This window comes from Salvia hispanica, chromosome 5 (assembly GCF_029641045.1).
Source record: "Salvia hispanica isolate PSC_SH4W2 chromosome 5, Shi_PSC_v1, whole genome shotgun sequence".
Classification (NCBI taxonomy): Eukaryota; Viridiplantae; Streptophyta; class Magnoliopsida; order Lamiales; family Lamiaceae; genus Salvia; species Salvia hispanica.
In genome coordinates, this window is record NC_142696.1 from 36443289 (window position 1) to 36458460 (window position 15172).

At 37.4% G+C, this 15172-nt stretch overlaps 2 protein-coding genes across 6 annotated transcripts; both read right to left on the reverse strand.

The window, feature by feature from the left end:
* Positions 1–9: 9 nt before the first annotated feature.
* Positions 10–6235, reverse strand: LOC125188054 (nonsense-mediated mRNA decay factor SMG7-like). 2 transcript variants are annotated; one of them, XM_048084796.2, is made up of 8 exons: positions 5955–6235; positions 4903–4971; positions 3758–4366; positions 3520–3642; positions 3019–3251; positions 985–2933; positions 631–747; positions 10–537 (listed from the first exon to the last, which is right to left on the reverse strand). In XM_048084796.2, the coding sequence occupies exons 2-6, from the start codon at positions 4969–4971 to the stop codon at positions 1013–1015; spliced, it is 2955 nt and encodes a 984-aa protein (XP_047940753.1). In that variant the 5' UTR covers positions 5955–6235; the 3' UTR covers positions 10–537; positions 631–747; positions 985–1012. The 2 variants fall into 2 exon arrangements, with proteins under 2 accessions (XP_047940753.1, XP_047940752.1); XM_048084795.2 differs by having other exon boundaries at positions 4903–5049.
* Positions 6236–7706: 1471 nt separating this feature from the next.
* On the reverse strand, positions 7707–13748 carry LOC125188053 (nonsense-mediated mRNA decay factor SMG7-like). 4 transcript variants are annotated; one of them, XM_048084794.2, is made up of 8 exons: positions 13524–13748; positions 12433–12501; positions 11363–11971; positions 11127–11249; positions 10726–10958; positions 8688–10638; positions 8386–8506; positions 7707–8272 (listed from the first exon to the last, which is right to left on the reverse strand). In XM_048084794.2, exons 2-6 carry the CDS (start codon positions 12499–12501, stop codon positions 8715–8717), a joined length of 2958 nt encoding a protein of 985 aa, XP_047940751.1. In that variant the 5' UTR covers positions 13524–13748; the 3' UTR covers positions 7707–8272; positions 8386–8506; positions 8688–8714. The 4 variants fall into 4 exon arrangements, with proteins under 4 accessions (XP_047940751.1, XP_047940750.1, XP_047940749.1 ...); XM_048084793.2 differs by having other exon boundaries at positions 13503–13748; XM_048084792.2 differs by having other exon boundaries at positions 8386–8503; positions 13478–13748.
* Between the last annotated feature and the right edge of the window lie 1424 nt (positions 13749–15172).

The window sequence follows — 15172 nt, forward strand, 5'->3', positions numbered from 1 at the left end:
ACCATGGAGTGACATAAACAGACATCTAATTAGTAACATCACAATGTACTTGACAATGACAGAAAAAACAATCACCTAAGAATATTAGGTCTTGATTCTGTAATAAAACCATCAACCACACAGGTTGAAATACCTTATTGCGTTTATCAGCGCATTCTTATTTAAACTATCAACCAGGAAAAACTTCAATTATGAAAGAAAAATCTCTACGAATCGTCAAATTCCACTTCAGAGCATTTGTTGACATACTGACGACTCCAAAGACTAATATTATAAACTTTAAGCTTTTCAAACTTTCATCATGGCAGACGACACACGGAATGCTTCAGATGAAAGAACTTCACCAGCCACAAAGGTAAAAGGATTTGCTAGAACTTCTACAAATTCCCATCCAGGCCATCCACCACAATCCAAATATCCCTGAAGGCTTATCCAACTGATCCGACCAGAGAATGCATTCAAGCTTATAAGATTTCCACGCGCATTACTCACTGAATTATAAGCTCCATTCAAACCATCTGCCAAACTCGACACAAGCTGCAAGAAAATAAAAAAAGGTCATTCCACATAACCTCAAACAGAGAATGCAGAGAAAAGGTTCTAGGGTTTGGGGGAGGTGGAGAGAAAGACCTCTTGCAAAGCAGGTGCCTGCAACGCTCCAGACCAACAATGTTCCCTTAAAACTTAATAACATTGCCCATTTCCAAACATTGACGGACGAAATGTAGCACCCAAGAACATTTGATGCTGCAGCAATTTGGCAATCACCATAATGTGTAAGAAACCAAACTCAGTAAGATACTAGACTGAAACACTTAGTAATGATATATTCAAGGACCCCGCATATAGGTATATTCTCCCACCGTATTCAAAAAATAGAAACATTTGAAACGGCATGGGTTTTAAGGCACAATTGGTAAAGTAAGTTTAAAAAACGGAGGGAGTATAAAAATAAACATGCATGCCACAAGGAATAGACATTACCTTTGCCATCTATGCTTCCTTAATCATCTCACACAAAGAAACGACTTTCCCAAAGTGACTGTCCTTGATACTGCTGCTGTGGCAAGCCAAGTTGTTGGTTCCCTTTCTGAAATTCTTTCTGCTGCTCCTCATAGTGCAGCATATGTTCTGAAAAGGGATTGTCCTGCCAGCCTTTCTGATTATTACTCTGGACTTGTATTGGTACCTGCTTCCCAGGGAAAGGGAAATTAGCAGTTCCCATTAAGCCATTAATATTGCTCACAGAAGGGAATGCAGGGACGATATGATTCCCAGAATTGCTGAACCCAACACCTTGGTTGGATGAAGACAGCTGATAGCCATCAAGCCAGCTGTAATCATCTGTTTGAGGAATTGAAGTTTCATTCTGGGGCATGCTGTTGAATGCTTCATCCACAACCTTGGAAGGAAGAGAGCCAAAACCAGGTGGTGGACCGATGTGTCTAACAGGTCGACTCACTGGATTCTTTTTTGAGCCAGGCGGCATGACCAATGATGGTTTGGCGCTCAGGCCATCAACGAATGAACCAGAAGTTATGATAGAGTCAAACTTAGATGGCACACTAGCTTGTGGATTCATAACAGGATAGTTATGGCTAGGACCAGCATGGATAAATTGGGGGTAAGGCAAGGAAACAGATGCATGCTGATAAAGTCCAAACTTATCTTGCAGATCAGATTTCACTCCATTTTCCATCAAGTTCATCTGGGAAAAACCATTTGCAATAGGCAACTGATTTGCTGACCACATCGATGTGCTGGGTTGGATGGGTTGCGGATACTGAGTAGTTCCATTAGCAACAGTGTTAAATCCAGGTGCAGAAGATTTCATGCCTGCAGACACCGCACTCTTTAAGAGGAACCCATCTTGCACAGCAGAGGGAGATCCCTTTTCATTCCCAAAATCAACCTTGCTAGCCTCACCGACAGAAGCAGAAATCCCCGGAGAAGTCAATTTCAGAGAGAACTCATCCATATGCCTTTCAGTAGTTGGAGGCTTAAATACAATCACCTCGTCATCTTCATCATCCGCTTCCGCACCCACCACTATCTTTGGCAGAGCAGCCAGAGCCATTCGCCCTTTCGATGAAATATCTAGCGAGTTAACATTCACATTAGGTTCCAAATGACTGGGAAGCGAAAGATCATCAGAAATCTGAGGTTCAACACCAAAGACAAACTTTTTCATCTGATCGTCGAAATATACTCCATCAGGGCCAACTCGAACAACATTAGCAAGAGCCTTTCCAGCTGCTATAATCCTCTTTACACGTGCAATCCTCTCTTTGCTGCCTCCATCACCTCCAAATAAGTGCTTCCTTGAAAAATCAAGGATGAGTTGAGCAGGAAGCAGAGGATGAAATCCTCTCAACTCAAAATCTTCAGGTAATGCAAGGCGATTAGCAGTTTCACTTTCATCATACTTGCTCATATTTGAGAAACATGTCTCATCTTCATCTTCATTAATCGACACGAGGCCACTAGACAAGAGCTTATTCAGAAATATGATGCATTTATTCCAGAAAAAAGATCTTGCTTTAACTTGTTTCTCCTCCAATTCACTGCCAACAGCAAAATCCTGACGACACGCCAACCATTCTACAAACACCATAATCCCAGGTAGAAAATAGCTTAATGAGGGATCAGTTAAATGGTTGCACCGCTCAAGAATGCTGCCCACAAATTCAAATGCAGCAGTAAAAGCATTTTGAAGCAGGACATTGCGTTGTAGAATGTCAGCATAGGATTGGTTTTCACCTTCCCTGCTCACATTATGTACAGTGAATATTAGGACCGCAATCATTCTAATGATTGCAAGCCTACACTCAGCTGCATCTGAACCAAAGTTGAGCTCGTCATCAGCCCCACTGGAAAGAAGTTCCAATAAATCACTTTTAACCATAGAGAACGCTTCAGGAAAGATTTCAAGGCTGGAATCATAACAAAAGGAACAAGTGTCAGTAATTGTCTTCTGCAACTAGAATCTTCTAATGCTTTACCAAATTCAGAACCAACCTTGTGCGCGTGAAGAGAATGCCGTTCAACCTAACAAACTTTGTAATAAAAGCTTTGAAGAGTTCAGACTTATTTGGAGCTCTTTCCTTCATTGCACTAGCTACTGGCTTATTTTCCTTCAAGGCAGGCCTTGGCTCCCCTTTGCCTTTTCCCTTTCCAGGCAACCTTGCAGGCGACATCTTCACAGAAGGAGCTTTACCATCACCAAGTATCTGGGAGTAATTCTGACGATTCTGTGAAATAAATGAAAGAGCATTAAGAGAGAAAACTATAGGGTTCCATATGTATCTTCACCCATTCTGTAACCACTTTAAAATATAACTGTTGTTCAACACTTCCAGAACCACAAGACTTTTGAAAATGAGCAGTGACGGCAGGAAGTTCTGACTTGTAGGTTATTTTCTAAACTTAAGGTTCTACAGAACTAGTTGGCAGGTCAAGTTACTCAGGATGCAAGAAATTGAAGTTGTGCTGTCACAGTAGTCTGGACACTATTTTTACCTTCTCAAACGCAATGATTAAGTTGTCTCTTGCAGTTACAAATGGGATATCCACTGCTAGACTTCGAAAATAGCGATATATCGACAGCAGTTCATCATTTGAATATCCAGCCAGTATGGCAAGCTAAAAATTGCAAAGGACAACATTCAATTAAGGCGACCAAGAGACTCAACGAAGTCAAGCACGCTAGTTAATAGGAAGTAATTAAGAAAATAATAATATTGATGTATCAGTGCACCTGATGATGTGGATTACCACTTGAAGGCCATATTGAGGAAGCTTGCGAATAATAGCTTGATGCAGCTGCAAAATCCCGGGCTTTAGAATCCCCTTCTCCATATAGGCTTTTGTAACGAGCAAGATCACCCAAATAGATCAGACAACGATGACATGTCATCAAACCTTTTTTCCCCTCTGGAGATTTATTTCCATCTTTTGACACTGGGATCTGATTTTCTGGATCATCAGAAGAATATCCCAATGGGAGTCCATACTTAGATCTTATCTTCAACATCAAATCATGATAAAATCCAGTAGCCTCAGAGAGGAATGTCTTAAACTGAGTACGGATCTTTGTAAGTCGATCAGGTAGCGCACGAAGTGTCCCTTTACCATTTTGGGGTGCAGGTGATCCTGCCGAAGCCGCTGCAGCAAAGAGGGCCCTTAGCTCCTCAATCCTCCTATAATGCAATTGCCATAGAGCATATTCTATATCATGTTGTTCAGAAAAAGCATGGTCTTCAAGGAGAATTGCTTCATAATTTTCACGCATATTCTGCCATGTGTTAGGATCTGAAGGGATTCTGGCCTGTGCTGCTTTTCTTCGCTTGTTCTCCAACTCAACATTCTACAACAGGACAAAGAAGTCAAGTCAGACTAGAGAAAATACACCATTAACTTTTTAGGCAGACAGAGAAATAAAGATGCAATACTTTTTAGGGGTGTCAATCCCATAACTTTTGAAACTGGAATATAAGATCAGAAGATTTTAATTTTTCCCAAATGTCCTATGATGATCCAAATCAAAACTGATGTGTCAAAATTAAATATGATGTGGCAGCACAAGCACATGGTTTTTGAAAAATCATACTCCCTCCGTCCCCAAAGATTATGAACAATGTGTTCGCCACGGGTTTTAATATATAAAGGGAAAAGTAAGAGAGAGAGGGAGAAAGGGTAGTGGAAATAATGTTAGTGGAGAGTGGGGTCCACAATATTGTAATGGTATAAGTTTGTAAATAAAATGGTACGGAAAAGTTATGATTTTATATACCAGTTTCAAAGGAAGTTAATGTAAAGTTGTGATTCAAATGGTAATTATTCCGACTTTTTATGATGGCATGGCAAACATGAGAATCAAAGGAAGTAGTAGGAGATATATACCTTGTTGAAAAGTTGTTGAACACGCTCTCTAGAAGGATTTTCTTTGGCGTTATCCATCAGCAAGGTCATCTTCCATCAAATGAATGGTTGCAAAAGGCAATTGAACACGATAGAGACAGTAAAAATACACAACATCTTCATAAGAAACTGACAATGGAATAACATAGTAATCAGAAATAAAGGGTAAACAGAAAAACAAAGTTCATCGTTATGTGCACCAAATGTTATTACAGTAATTTTGAAAAATAGAGGTGCAAAAAAGCATACCAGCCAGAGCGAAACACATGCAAATATTATACTAATCTGATGTCTGCTATCGTGAATACACCTTATTCTTACAAAGGTGCAGCTAAAAGATGCCCTCTTTCAAGCCATGAAATCAAACATTTCAATTTTCAACTGCATAATATCATCTATGTAATAAGTATATTTCAGTGTTCATCACACGCCCTAAAAGTGCATAACCAACAATAAATCATAGTACTAATATTTTGCATTAGTTCTAATTGCCAACCCTTAACATATGGGACTATGGGAGTTCGGCAAGGATAAAAATAAGTCAAATAAATAAAAATTAAGTCAAAGCAAGTCTTCATCATAATCAAATAATGGATAGAATGCCAATGCTCATAAAAGTTGTTGCAAATTGAATGTTTACGATTCAGTTCCGGAGAGGATTAAATGTTCCAAAAATACATGCAAGTCAAAACCTTCATTCTTATTTTATTGATACTTACAGTAGGACTACAAATATAAATGAACATGAGCAACAATTGGGCATGAGCTAAAACATAACAAGACAATTGATTGATAAATGAACAATATCCCAAACCCTAAAATCATCCATATTGACCGGCATGTGGAAACAACTTCGCAGATTTTAGGTTCATGAGGTTAAATAACTATAAAAACATCAGATATTAACCACCAAGCATACAAAACCTTAAATTAAACCGACAGAATACATCAATCAAACAATGAGAATTATCATCATAAAATCTATAAGTGCACAGCAACCATAATCTCCCAATAAGAAACCAAAAGAAACTCACCACCAGCAAAACAACTGCACCAGATCGGCAAAATTCCACAGATAAAAACTGAGAATGATTACCCCAATTCAAATTTCATATCCATTCAATCTAGGGTTTGTAATTGGGGACTCTGATTTTGGTGGGTTTTCTGTATCCTCGAAATTCATTAAAAATCTAAAGGATTTTCTGATGCCATAGAATTGTGGGAAGTAGAAAAAGTGATGAATTGGTTGAGAGGGAGGGAGAAGGTGAGAGGAGGGAGGCGACGGGATGACGATGACTTTTTGATTTTTGATTTTCTATTTTTGAATTATGTATTTATATTGGGAAAATCATGACATTCAAGTATTCAACCAAGTTTACTCTATACGCAGCCGTCACTGTTTGTAAGTCACCTCCTCAAAAATATACTACTCCCTCCGTCCCAAGGTAATTGGGTATTTCTTTTGGGAACGGAATTTAAGAAATTGAAGTGTCAAAGGATAAAGTAGAAAAAATAAAATATAATAGATAGTAAAGACAAATGTATAAGAGCTGTCGCCGACCTAATATTCATATAGAGCACTACATGAAAAAATTATATATTCGACATTTCACAATAGTACATGAAGAAAAGGAAAAAAAAAATCACATAATTAAGCTCGACACTTCAAAACATAAATCACTTCCACCATAAAGACCTACAAAGAGAACAACATAAACAACACGAAGAAGAATTTGACAAGGCCGTGTTCATGCACGGCCGCAGCAAAGAGGGTCACCCCGTCTGCTACAAAGTACGAAATTATTTGTTATTTCTCTAACAACTCTAAACTCAAAACTGTATTTGGGAGCACGTGCATCATTATAAAGCATGAAACATATTTAAGAGTTAAAAAACAAAATAGGTTTTGTTTTCAAGTCTTGCTTTTCTTTGGCTATATATTGTTGTGCAACATTACCCCTAACTATACCACTAATCCACTAACTATGGAAATTAATTAATCAACTAACACTTAATCACACGTTTTATATATTTTAATTCATTTAATATCTATTTTAAATGGTCATTTTCCAAATACCCCTAAAATTCCTCTTATTTCTCTAAACACCCCCAAAACTCCACTTTTATATATTGTATAGATTGATGGTTAACTTCATAAGTTAAACCCCTTTAAATAGTGATTAGTAAGTATCATTATATATAAAATATGCATTTTAACTGTAAAAGGTGGATCACCTATTCTTAACACAGTATTTCATAATTCCTAAATACACTTAGGACTCGTTTGATAAAAAAGATTGGATATAAGAAGATATGTAAAACAGGATAAGAAATACGGGCTTCATATCAAGATATGTAAAGATATGATTTTTTTTCCGTTATTGTTTGATAGAAAAGAAATTGTCTAAAATTGTATTTTATATTAAATAACATGGCTTAACTTGACAAATTGGTGGGATACATAAACATGGTTAATGTTATAATTTTGGTAAGATTGGTTAGAGCCCTTGTCTTATATTAGACTTTGAGTTAAGCTTAAATATAATATCAAACAATTAGAAATGTCCATATATAATTCTCTATCTTGGTAAAACACGCCCTTAGCAGTAGGTTATTTAGTTTGATATATTAGATGGTTGTCCGAAATTGGACCATGTTAGTGAATTTTAGTGAGAAATTGAGTTTGTGCCCAACCCAATGAACAAGCTACATCAAGACCATCGTGGTACCATCACACATCACAATCAAGATATGTAAATAAAAGAGATACGTAATGAAATGTCCACTAGACCAAAAACACACCATGGACTGATATCGACAGACATCAAGTATCATTACAATGTACTCGACTTGACAACGAAAAAAACAATAACAATCACCTAAGAATATAATGTCTTCATTCCATAATAAAACCATTAACCATCAACCACAAGGGTTGAAATACCTTACTGCGTTTATCATCGCATTCTTATTTAAACTATCAACCATGAAAAACTTCAAATATCAAAGAAAAATCTCTACAAATCGTCAAATTCCACTTCAGAGCTTTCGTTGACATACCGACGACCGCAAAGACTTGTATTATAAAAATTTAGCTTTTCAAACTTTCATCATGGCACACCACACGGAATGCTTTAGATGAAAGAACTTCACCAGCCACAAAGGTATAGGATTTGCTAGAACTTCTACAAATTCCCATCCAGATATGACCACCCCCATCCACCACAGATCCAAATATCCTTGAAGGCTTATCCAACTGATCCGACCAGAGAATGCATTCAAGCTTATAAGATTTCCACGCACATTACTTACTGAATTATAAGCTCCATTCAAACCATCTGCTCGATACAAGCTGCACGGGAAAAAAAAAAAAAAAAAGAGAGAAAAAAAAAAAGTTATTCCACGTAACCTCAAAAGGATAATGCAGCGAAGTGGTTCTAGAGTTGGGGTGAGGGGGAGAGAGACCTCTTTGAAAGCAGGAGCCTGCAACACTCCAGACCAACAATGTTCCATTAAAACTTAATAACATTGCCCATTTCCCAACAGCGACGGACGAAATATAGCACCCAACCATGAACATTTGCTGCTGCAGCAATTTGGCGACCACCATAATGTGTTAGAAACCAAACTCAGTAAGATACTAAAGTGAAACCCTTATGCCGAAGTTTACTTTGGTAATACTGACAATTTTTAATGAATATTCAAGGTCCCAGCATATAGGTATATATATAAATAGAGATGCATGCCACAAGGAATATGGACATTACCTTTGCCATCTATGCTTCTTAATCGCCTCACACAAAAAATCGACCTTCCCAAAGTGACTGTCCTTGATACTGCTGCTGCGGCAAGCCAAGCTGTTGGTTTCCTTTCTGAAATTCTTTCTGCTGCTCCTCATAGTGCAGCATATGTTCTGAATAGGGATGTTCCTGCCAGCCGTTCTGTTTATTACTCTGGACTTGTATCGGTACCTGCTTCCCAGGGAAAGGGAAAGTAGCAGTTCCCATTAAGCCATTGATATTGCTCACAGAAGGGAATGCAGGGACGACCTGATTCCCAGAATTGCTAAACCCACCACCTTGATTGGATGAAGACAGCTGATAGCCATCTAGCCAGCTGTAATCATCTGTTTGAGGAAGTGAAGTTCCATTCTGGGGGTTGCTATTGAACAATGCTTCATCCACAACCTTGGAACGAACAGAGCCGAAACCAGGTGGCGGACCAATGTGTCTAACAGGTCGACTCACTGGATTTTTTTTTGAGCCAGGTGGCATGGCCAATGATGGTTTGATGCTCAGGCCATCAACGAATGACCCAGAAGGTATGATGGAGTCAAACTTAGACGGTACACTAGCTTGCGGATTCATTATAGGATGGTTATGGCTAGGACCAGCATTCATAAATTGGGGGTAAGGCAAGGAAACAGAAGCATGTTGATATACTTCAAACTTATCTTGCAGATCAGACCTCACTCCATTTGCCATCAAGTTCATCTGGGCCATACCACTTGCTATAGGAGAGTGATTTGATGAACACATTGAGGTGCTGGGTTGGATAGGTTGCGGATACTGAGTAGTGCCATTAGCAACAGTGTTAAATCCAGATGCAAAAGATTCCATGCCTGCAGTCAATGCACTCTGCAAGAGAAACCCATCCTGCACACCAGAGAGGGATCCCTTTTCATTCCCAAAGTTAACCTTGCTAGCCTCACTGACAGAAGCAGAAATCGCTGGAGAAGTCAATTTCAGAGAGAACTCATCCATATGCCTTTCAGTAGTTGGAGGCCTAAATACAATCACCTCGTCGTCTTCATCATCCGCTTCCACACGCACCTCTATCTTTGGCAGAGCAGCCAGAGCCATTCGGCCAACCGATGAAATATCTAGCGAGTTATCGTTCACATTAGGTTCCAAATGACTGGGAAGCAAATTCTCATCAGGAACCTGAGGTTCAGAACCAAAGACAAACTTTTTCATCCGGTCGTCGAAATATACTCCATCAGGGCCAACTCGAACAACATTAGCAAGAGCCTTTCCAGCTGCTATAATCCTCTTTACACGTGCAATCCTCTCTTTGCTGCCTCCATCACCTACAAATAAGTGCTTCCTTGAAAAATCAAGGATGAGTTGAGCAGGAAGCAGAGGATGGAATCCTCTCAACTCAAAATCTTCAGGTAATGCAAGGCGATTAGCAGTTTCACTTTCATCATACTTGCTCATATTTGAGAAACATGTCTCATCTTCGTCTTCAGTAATAGATACAAGGCCACTAGACAAGAGTTTATTCAGAAACACGATGCATTTATTCCAGAAAAAGGATCTTGCGTTAACTTGTTTTTCCTCCAATTCACTGCCAACAGCAAAATCCTGGCGACACGCCAACCATTCCACAAACACCATAATCCCAGGTAGCAAATAGCTTGATGAGGGATCAGATAAATGGTTGCACCGCTCAAGAATGCTGCCCACAAATTCAAATGAAGCAGTGAAAGCATTTTGAAGCAGGACAGAGCGCTGTAGAATATCAGCATAGGACTGGTTTTCACCTTCCCTGCTCACATTATGTACAGTAAATATCAGGATAGCAATCATTCTAATGATTGCAAGCCTACATTCAGTTGCATCTGAACCAAAGTTAAGCTCATCATCTGGCCCACTAGAAAGAAGTTCCAATAAATCACTTTTAACCATAGAGAACGCTTCAGGAAAGATTTCCAGGCTGGAATCATGACAAAGGAACAATTGTCAAAATTTGTACATTCTGCAGCTACAATCCTTTAATACAATTATCAAATTCACAACATACCTTGTGCGCGTGAAGAGAATGCCATTCAACCTAATAAATTTCGTTATAAAAGCTTTGAAGAGTTCAGACTTATTTGGAGCTCTTTCCTTCAATGTACTAGCTACCGGCTTATTCTCCTTCAAAGCATGTCTTGGCTCGCCTTTGCCTTTTCCCTTTCCAGGCAACCTTGCAGGTGACATCTTCACAGAAGGAGCTTTACCATCACCAAGTATTTGGGAGTAATTCTGACGATTCTGTAAAATTTTAAAAAAAAAAATGAGAAAATTATGCTTCTGTAAAAATTTAAAGAGAAAATTATATGCTCAACTTAGGCTTCCATGGAACTAGTTGCCAGATCAAGCTGACTCAAGATGCAAGTAATTGAAATTATGCTGTCACAGTAGTCTGGACACTGAATTTACCTTCTCAAATGCAATGATTAAGTTATCTCTTGCAGTAACAAATGGGATATCCACTGCTAGACTTCGAAAATAGCGATATATCGACAGCAGTTCATCATTTGAATATCCAGCCAGTATGGCAAGCTAAAAATTATAAAACGAAAAAACTGAATTAAGGCGACCGAGAGATTCAAAAGTAAAACATGCTACGTAATAGGAAGTAACAAAAAAATCATAATAGCGATATATAAGTGCACCTGATGATGTGGATTACCACTTGAAGGCCATATTGAGGAAGCTTGCAAATAATAACTTGATGCTGCTGCAAAATCCCGGGCTTTAGAATCCCCTTCGCCATATAAGCTTTTGTAACGAGCAAGATCACCCAAATAGATCAGACAGCGATGACAAGACATCAAGCCTTTTTTCCCCTCTGAAGATGTGTTTCCATCTTTTGACATTGGGATCTGATTTTCTGGATCATCAGAAGAATATCCCAATGGGAGTCCATACTTAGATCTTATCTTCAACATCAAATCATGATAAAATCCAGTAGCCTCAGAGAGGAATGTCTTAAACTGAGTACGGATCTTTGTAAGTCGATCAGGTACCGCACGCAGTGTCCCTTTACCATTTTGGGGTGCAGGTGATCCTGCCGAAGCCGCTGCAGCAAAGAGGGCCCTTAGCTCCTCAATCCTCCTATAATGCAATTGCCATAGAGCATATTCTATATCATGTTGTTCAGAAAAAGCATGGTCTTCAAGGATAATTGCTTCATAATTTTCACGCATATTCTGCCATGTGTTAGGATCTGAAGGGATTCTGGCCTGCGCTGCTTTTCTTCGCTTGTTCTCCAACTCAACATTCTACATCAGGCCAAAGAAGTTAAGTCAAACAATAAAATATACACCTAACTTTATAGGCATACAAACAAATAAAGATGCAATACTTCTTAGGGGTGTCAATCCCATAACTTCTGAAACTGGAATAAAACAGCTTTTCAATTTTTCACAATTGTCCAACAAGGATTAAAATCGGAACTGATGTGGCAACAAAACCACATCATTTTGGATAAATCGTACTGTAGTATTTGATTTTGCGACATTAGTTTCAATTTTGAGCATTGTGGGACAATAGTGAATGTTTTAAAAAGTTACTACTATGATTTAATACTCCGGTTTCAAAACTTATGGAATTGACCAGTAATAAATGAGAAGTTTTTATTTAAATGGCAATTATCCCTACTTTTTAGAATGGTATGGGAAACACGAGAATATTTTATCGTTGTGCGCTGAGAAAATCAAAGGAAGTTGTAGGAGATATATACCTTGTTGAAAAGTTGTTGAACACGCTCTCTAGTAGGATTTCCTTTGTCGCTATCCATCACCAAGGTCATCTGCACTCCAATAAATGGTTGCAAAAGTCAATTCGACATGATAGAGACACATTAAAAATGAACATCTTCATAAGAAACTGACAAGGAAATAAAAGAGTAATAAAAAATAAGGGTTAACAGAAAAACAAAGTTCATCATTATGTGCAACAAATTTTATTAGAGTAATTTTGAAAAATAAAGATGCAAAAAAAGTATAACAGCCAGAGCGAAACACATGCAAATATTATCCTAATCTGATGTCTGCTATCGTGAATACACCTTATTCATACAAAGCAGCAGCTAAAAGAAGTCTTCTTTCAAGCCAAATATCTAACATTTCAATTTTTAAATGCCCATTATCATGTAAGTATATATTTCAGTGTTCAACACACACCCTAAAAGTGTGTAACCAACAAGAAATCATAATATTTGTCCATGAGGTCCAATTGCCTACCCTCTTCATTTATATGAAAATTCACAAAACAAAAAAAGTAAAAATAAATTAAAAATAAAACAAAGCAAATCTTTAACATAATCCAGTAAAGGATATATGTCAGTGCTCATAAAAGTTGCCTAGATGAAAGTATATAATTCACTTCCGGAGAGGATTAAATGCTTCAAACAAAAACAAGCAAGTCAAAACCTTAATTCTTATTTTACTCAAACTTAAGATATGACTGCAACTGGACATGAGCTAAAACATGACAAAGCAATTGATTGATAAATAAACCAAATGCCAAACCCTAAATTCATCTATGTTTACCGGCATGTGGAAACAACTTCGTAGATTTAGGTTAAATGAGGTTAAACAACTAAAAAATCAGCAAATATTAACCACCAAGTCATCAAACATACAAAACCCTAAATTAAACCGACTCAATACGTCAATCAAATAACAATAATAACCATCATAAAACTATACGTGCACAGCAACCATAATCTCCCAATAAGAAACTCCCCCCCAACAAAATAACTGCACAAGATCTGCAAAGATTACCAGCAAAAAAACTGCCAATGATTACCCCCAATCAAAGTTCACATACATTCACACGCTCGCCGAATCTAGGGTTTCTAATTGCGGGCTTCGATTTTGGTGGGTTTTCTGTATTCTTGAATTCACTAATAATAATCGAAAGGATTTTCTGATGCCATAGAATTGTGGGAAGTAGAAAAAGTGATGAATTGGTTGAAAAAGAGGGAGGAGAGGGAATGCAGGGGATGACGATGACCTTTTGATTTTTTATTTTTGATTTTTCAAGTTTTAAATTGTTTTTATTTTGGGCAAAACATTAAAATCAACGAAGGTTTTTATAGTAGGTGTGTCTATGCCGCCGTGACTGTTACTCACCTCCTCAAAAATAAAATTGGTTTTTTCTTCTTATTTTAGGGTGGATATAAAACCAAATTGTCTTTATGCGTAGAAAATTAAATCAACGGACGTTTCAGATGATTAATTTTGATTTTATTGGTGATAATTTCATATCTATTGTGAGAATATGTAGTAGTTTTAGTGTGATATTACAAAAACAAAATCAAATTAAAAAATGCTGAAGCACAATAGTCAGAGGGCGAGAGCAGCCCAATGCAGCATGGGCTTATTGTTAAATAGTACTTTATTAGCCCAAGTAAGTGATGTCGCTGATTAAATAATTTCTTAGCCCAAATTAGTGTTGTCGATAATTTATCATCCTTATTTATCATTTATTGTAAAACTAATATGTAAAAAAAAAAGTAGATATGATTGTATTGAATTTATGCCTTGTTTATTATACTCATAAAAGAATACTACAATATTAAAAGAATTTTAACATAATACACTGGAACACATTTGTATGCTAATTGTTGTCATAGTTGTGAAATAGTACTAACTAAAAGAAAAAAGAAGCAGTGCAAGGATATTGTTGTACTAATATATACTCCCTTCCACTCATAAAAAAAAAAATATTTTTCATTTTCGTCCATCTTATAAAAATATGACATTTCCGTTTATAGAAAGTTATCTCAATTTATTATCTCTATATATCAGTTATTTACAACTCATATCATCATTAAAAACAATAATATAATAAGGGTCTCACTATCCACTAAACTATTTTAACTATCATTCCCCTCTTCTCTCTTACTTTACCAATTTTATCTTAATTCACGTGGCATATCAAATGTTCATGTTTTTATTGGGGGGAGAGTATATCGTGTTGGATCTTAATTGGTTATTTTTTAATCACATGGCTTAATTTAGTAAAATATAAATATGTGTCATGCATTGTTAATAAACTTCGTGCTTAAAATCTTTTAACTCGATCTACTTCAAGAGTTATCATGTTATGTGTGTAGGGATCAGATAACTCGGGATTCACTAATTACCGGGACCTCTTTTATTGCAATTGATCTGAGATGGCTAATCTCAGAGTTACAAGCCAAGATACAATGCATACAATCGAACTATACAATCTACAGATGCTACAAGATACAAAGAGAACCCTAGCACTAATCAGAATCCTTGACCGGTTCTGATTCCATAGCTAAATCCTTGAATCTTGACCTGCACACTCAAGTAGAACAGTTAATAACATAAGAAATCAGATCCTAAAGGATCTGCAACAAGGAATGACAAACAAGATAGAAACCGCGGGACTATGGCTCAGGTTGCACCAGCAACTTCACACAGGCCAAGAACCTCCTCTATCTTCAC

Excerpts from the sequence above, each read along its gene's own strand:
- LOC125188054 (XM_048084796.2), bottom strand. The coding sequence starts at position 4,971 with ATGACCTTGCTGATGGATAACGCCAAAGAAAATCCTTCTAGAGAGCGT. Across the intron at positions 4,367-4,902 it reads TTCAACAACTTTTCAACAAG|AATGTTGAGTTGGAGAACAA; the intron begins GTATATATCTCC and ends GTCCTGTTGTAG. Across the intron at positions 2,934-3,018 it reads ATTCTCTTCACGCGCACAAG|CCTTGAAATCTTTCCTGAAG; the intron begins GTTGGTTCTGAA and ends TTATGATTCCAG.
- LOC125188053 (XM_048084794.2), bottom strand. The coding sequence starts at position 12,501 with ATGACCTTGGTGATGGATAGCGACAAAGGAAATCCTACTAGAGAGCGT. Across the intron at positions 11,250-11,362 it reads GTGGTAATCCACATCATCAG|CTTGCCATACTGGCTGGATA; the intron begins GTGCACTTATAT and ends TATAATTTTTAG. Across the intron at positions 10,639-10,725 it reads ATTCTCTTCACGCGCACAAG|CCTGGAAATCTTTCCTGAAG; the intron begins GTATGTTGTGAA and ends TCATGATTCCAG.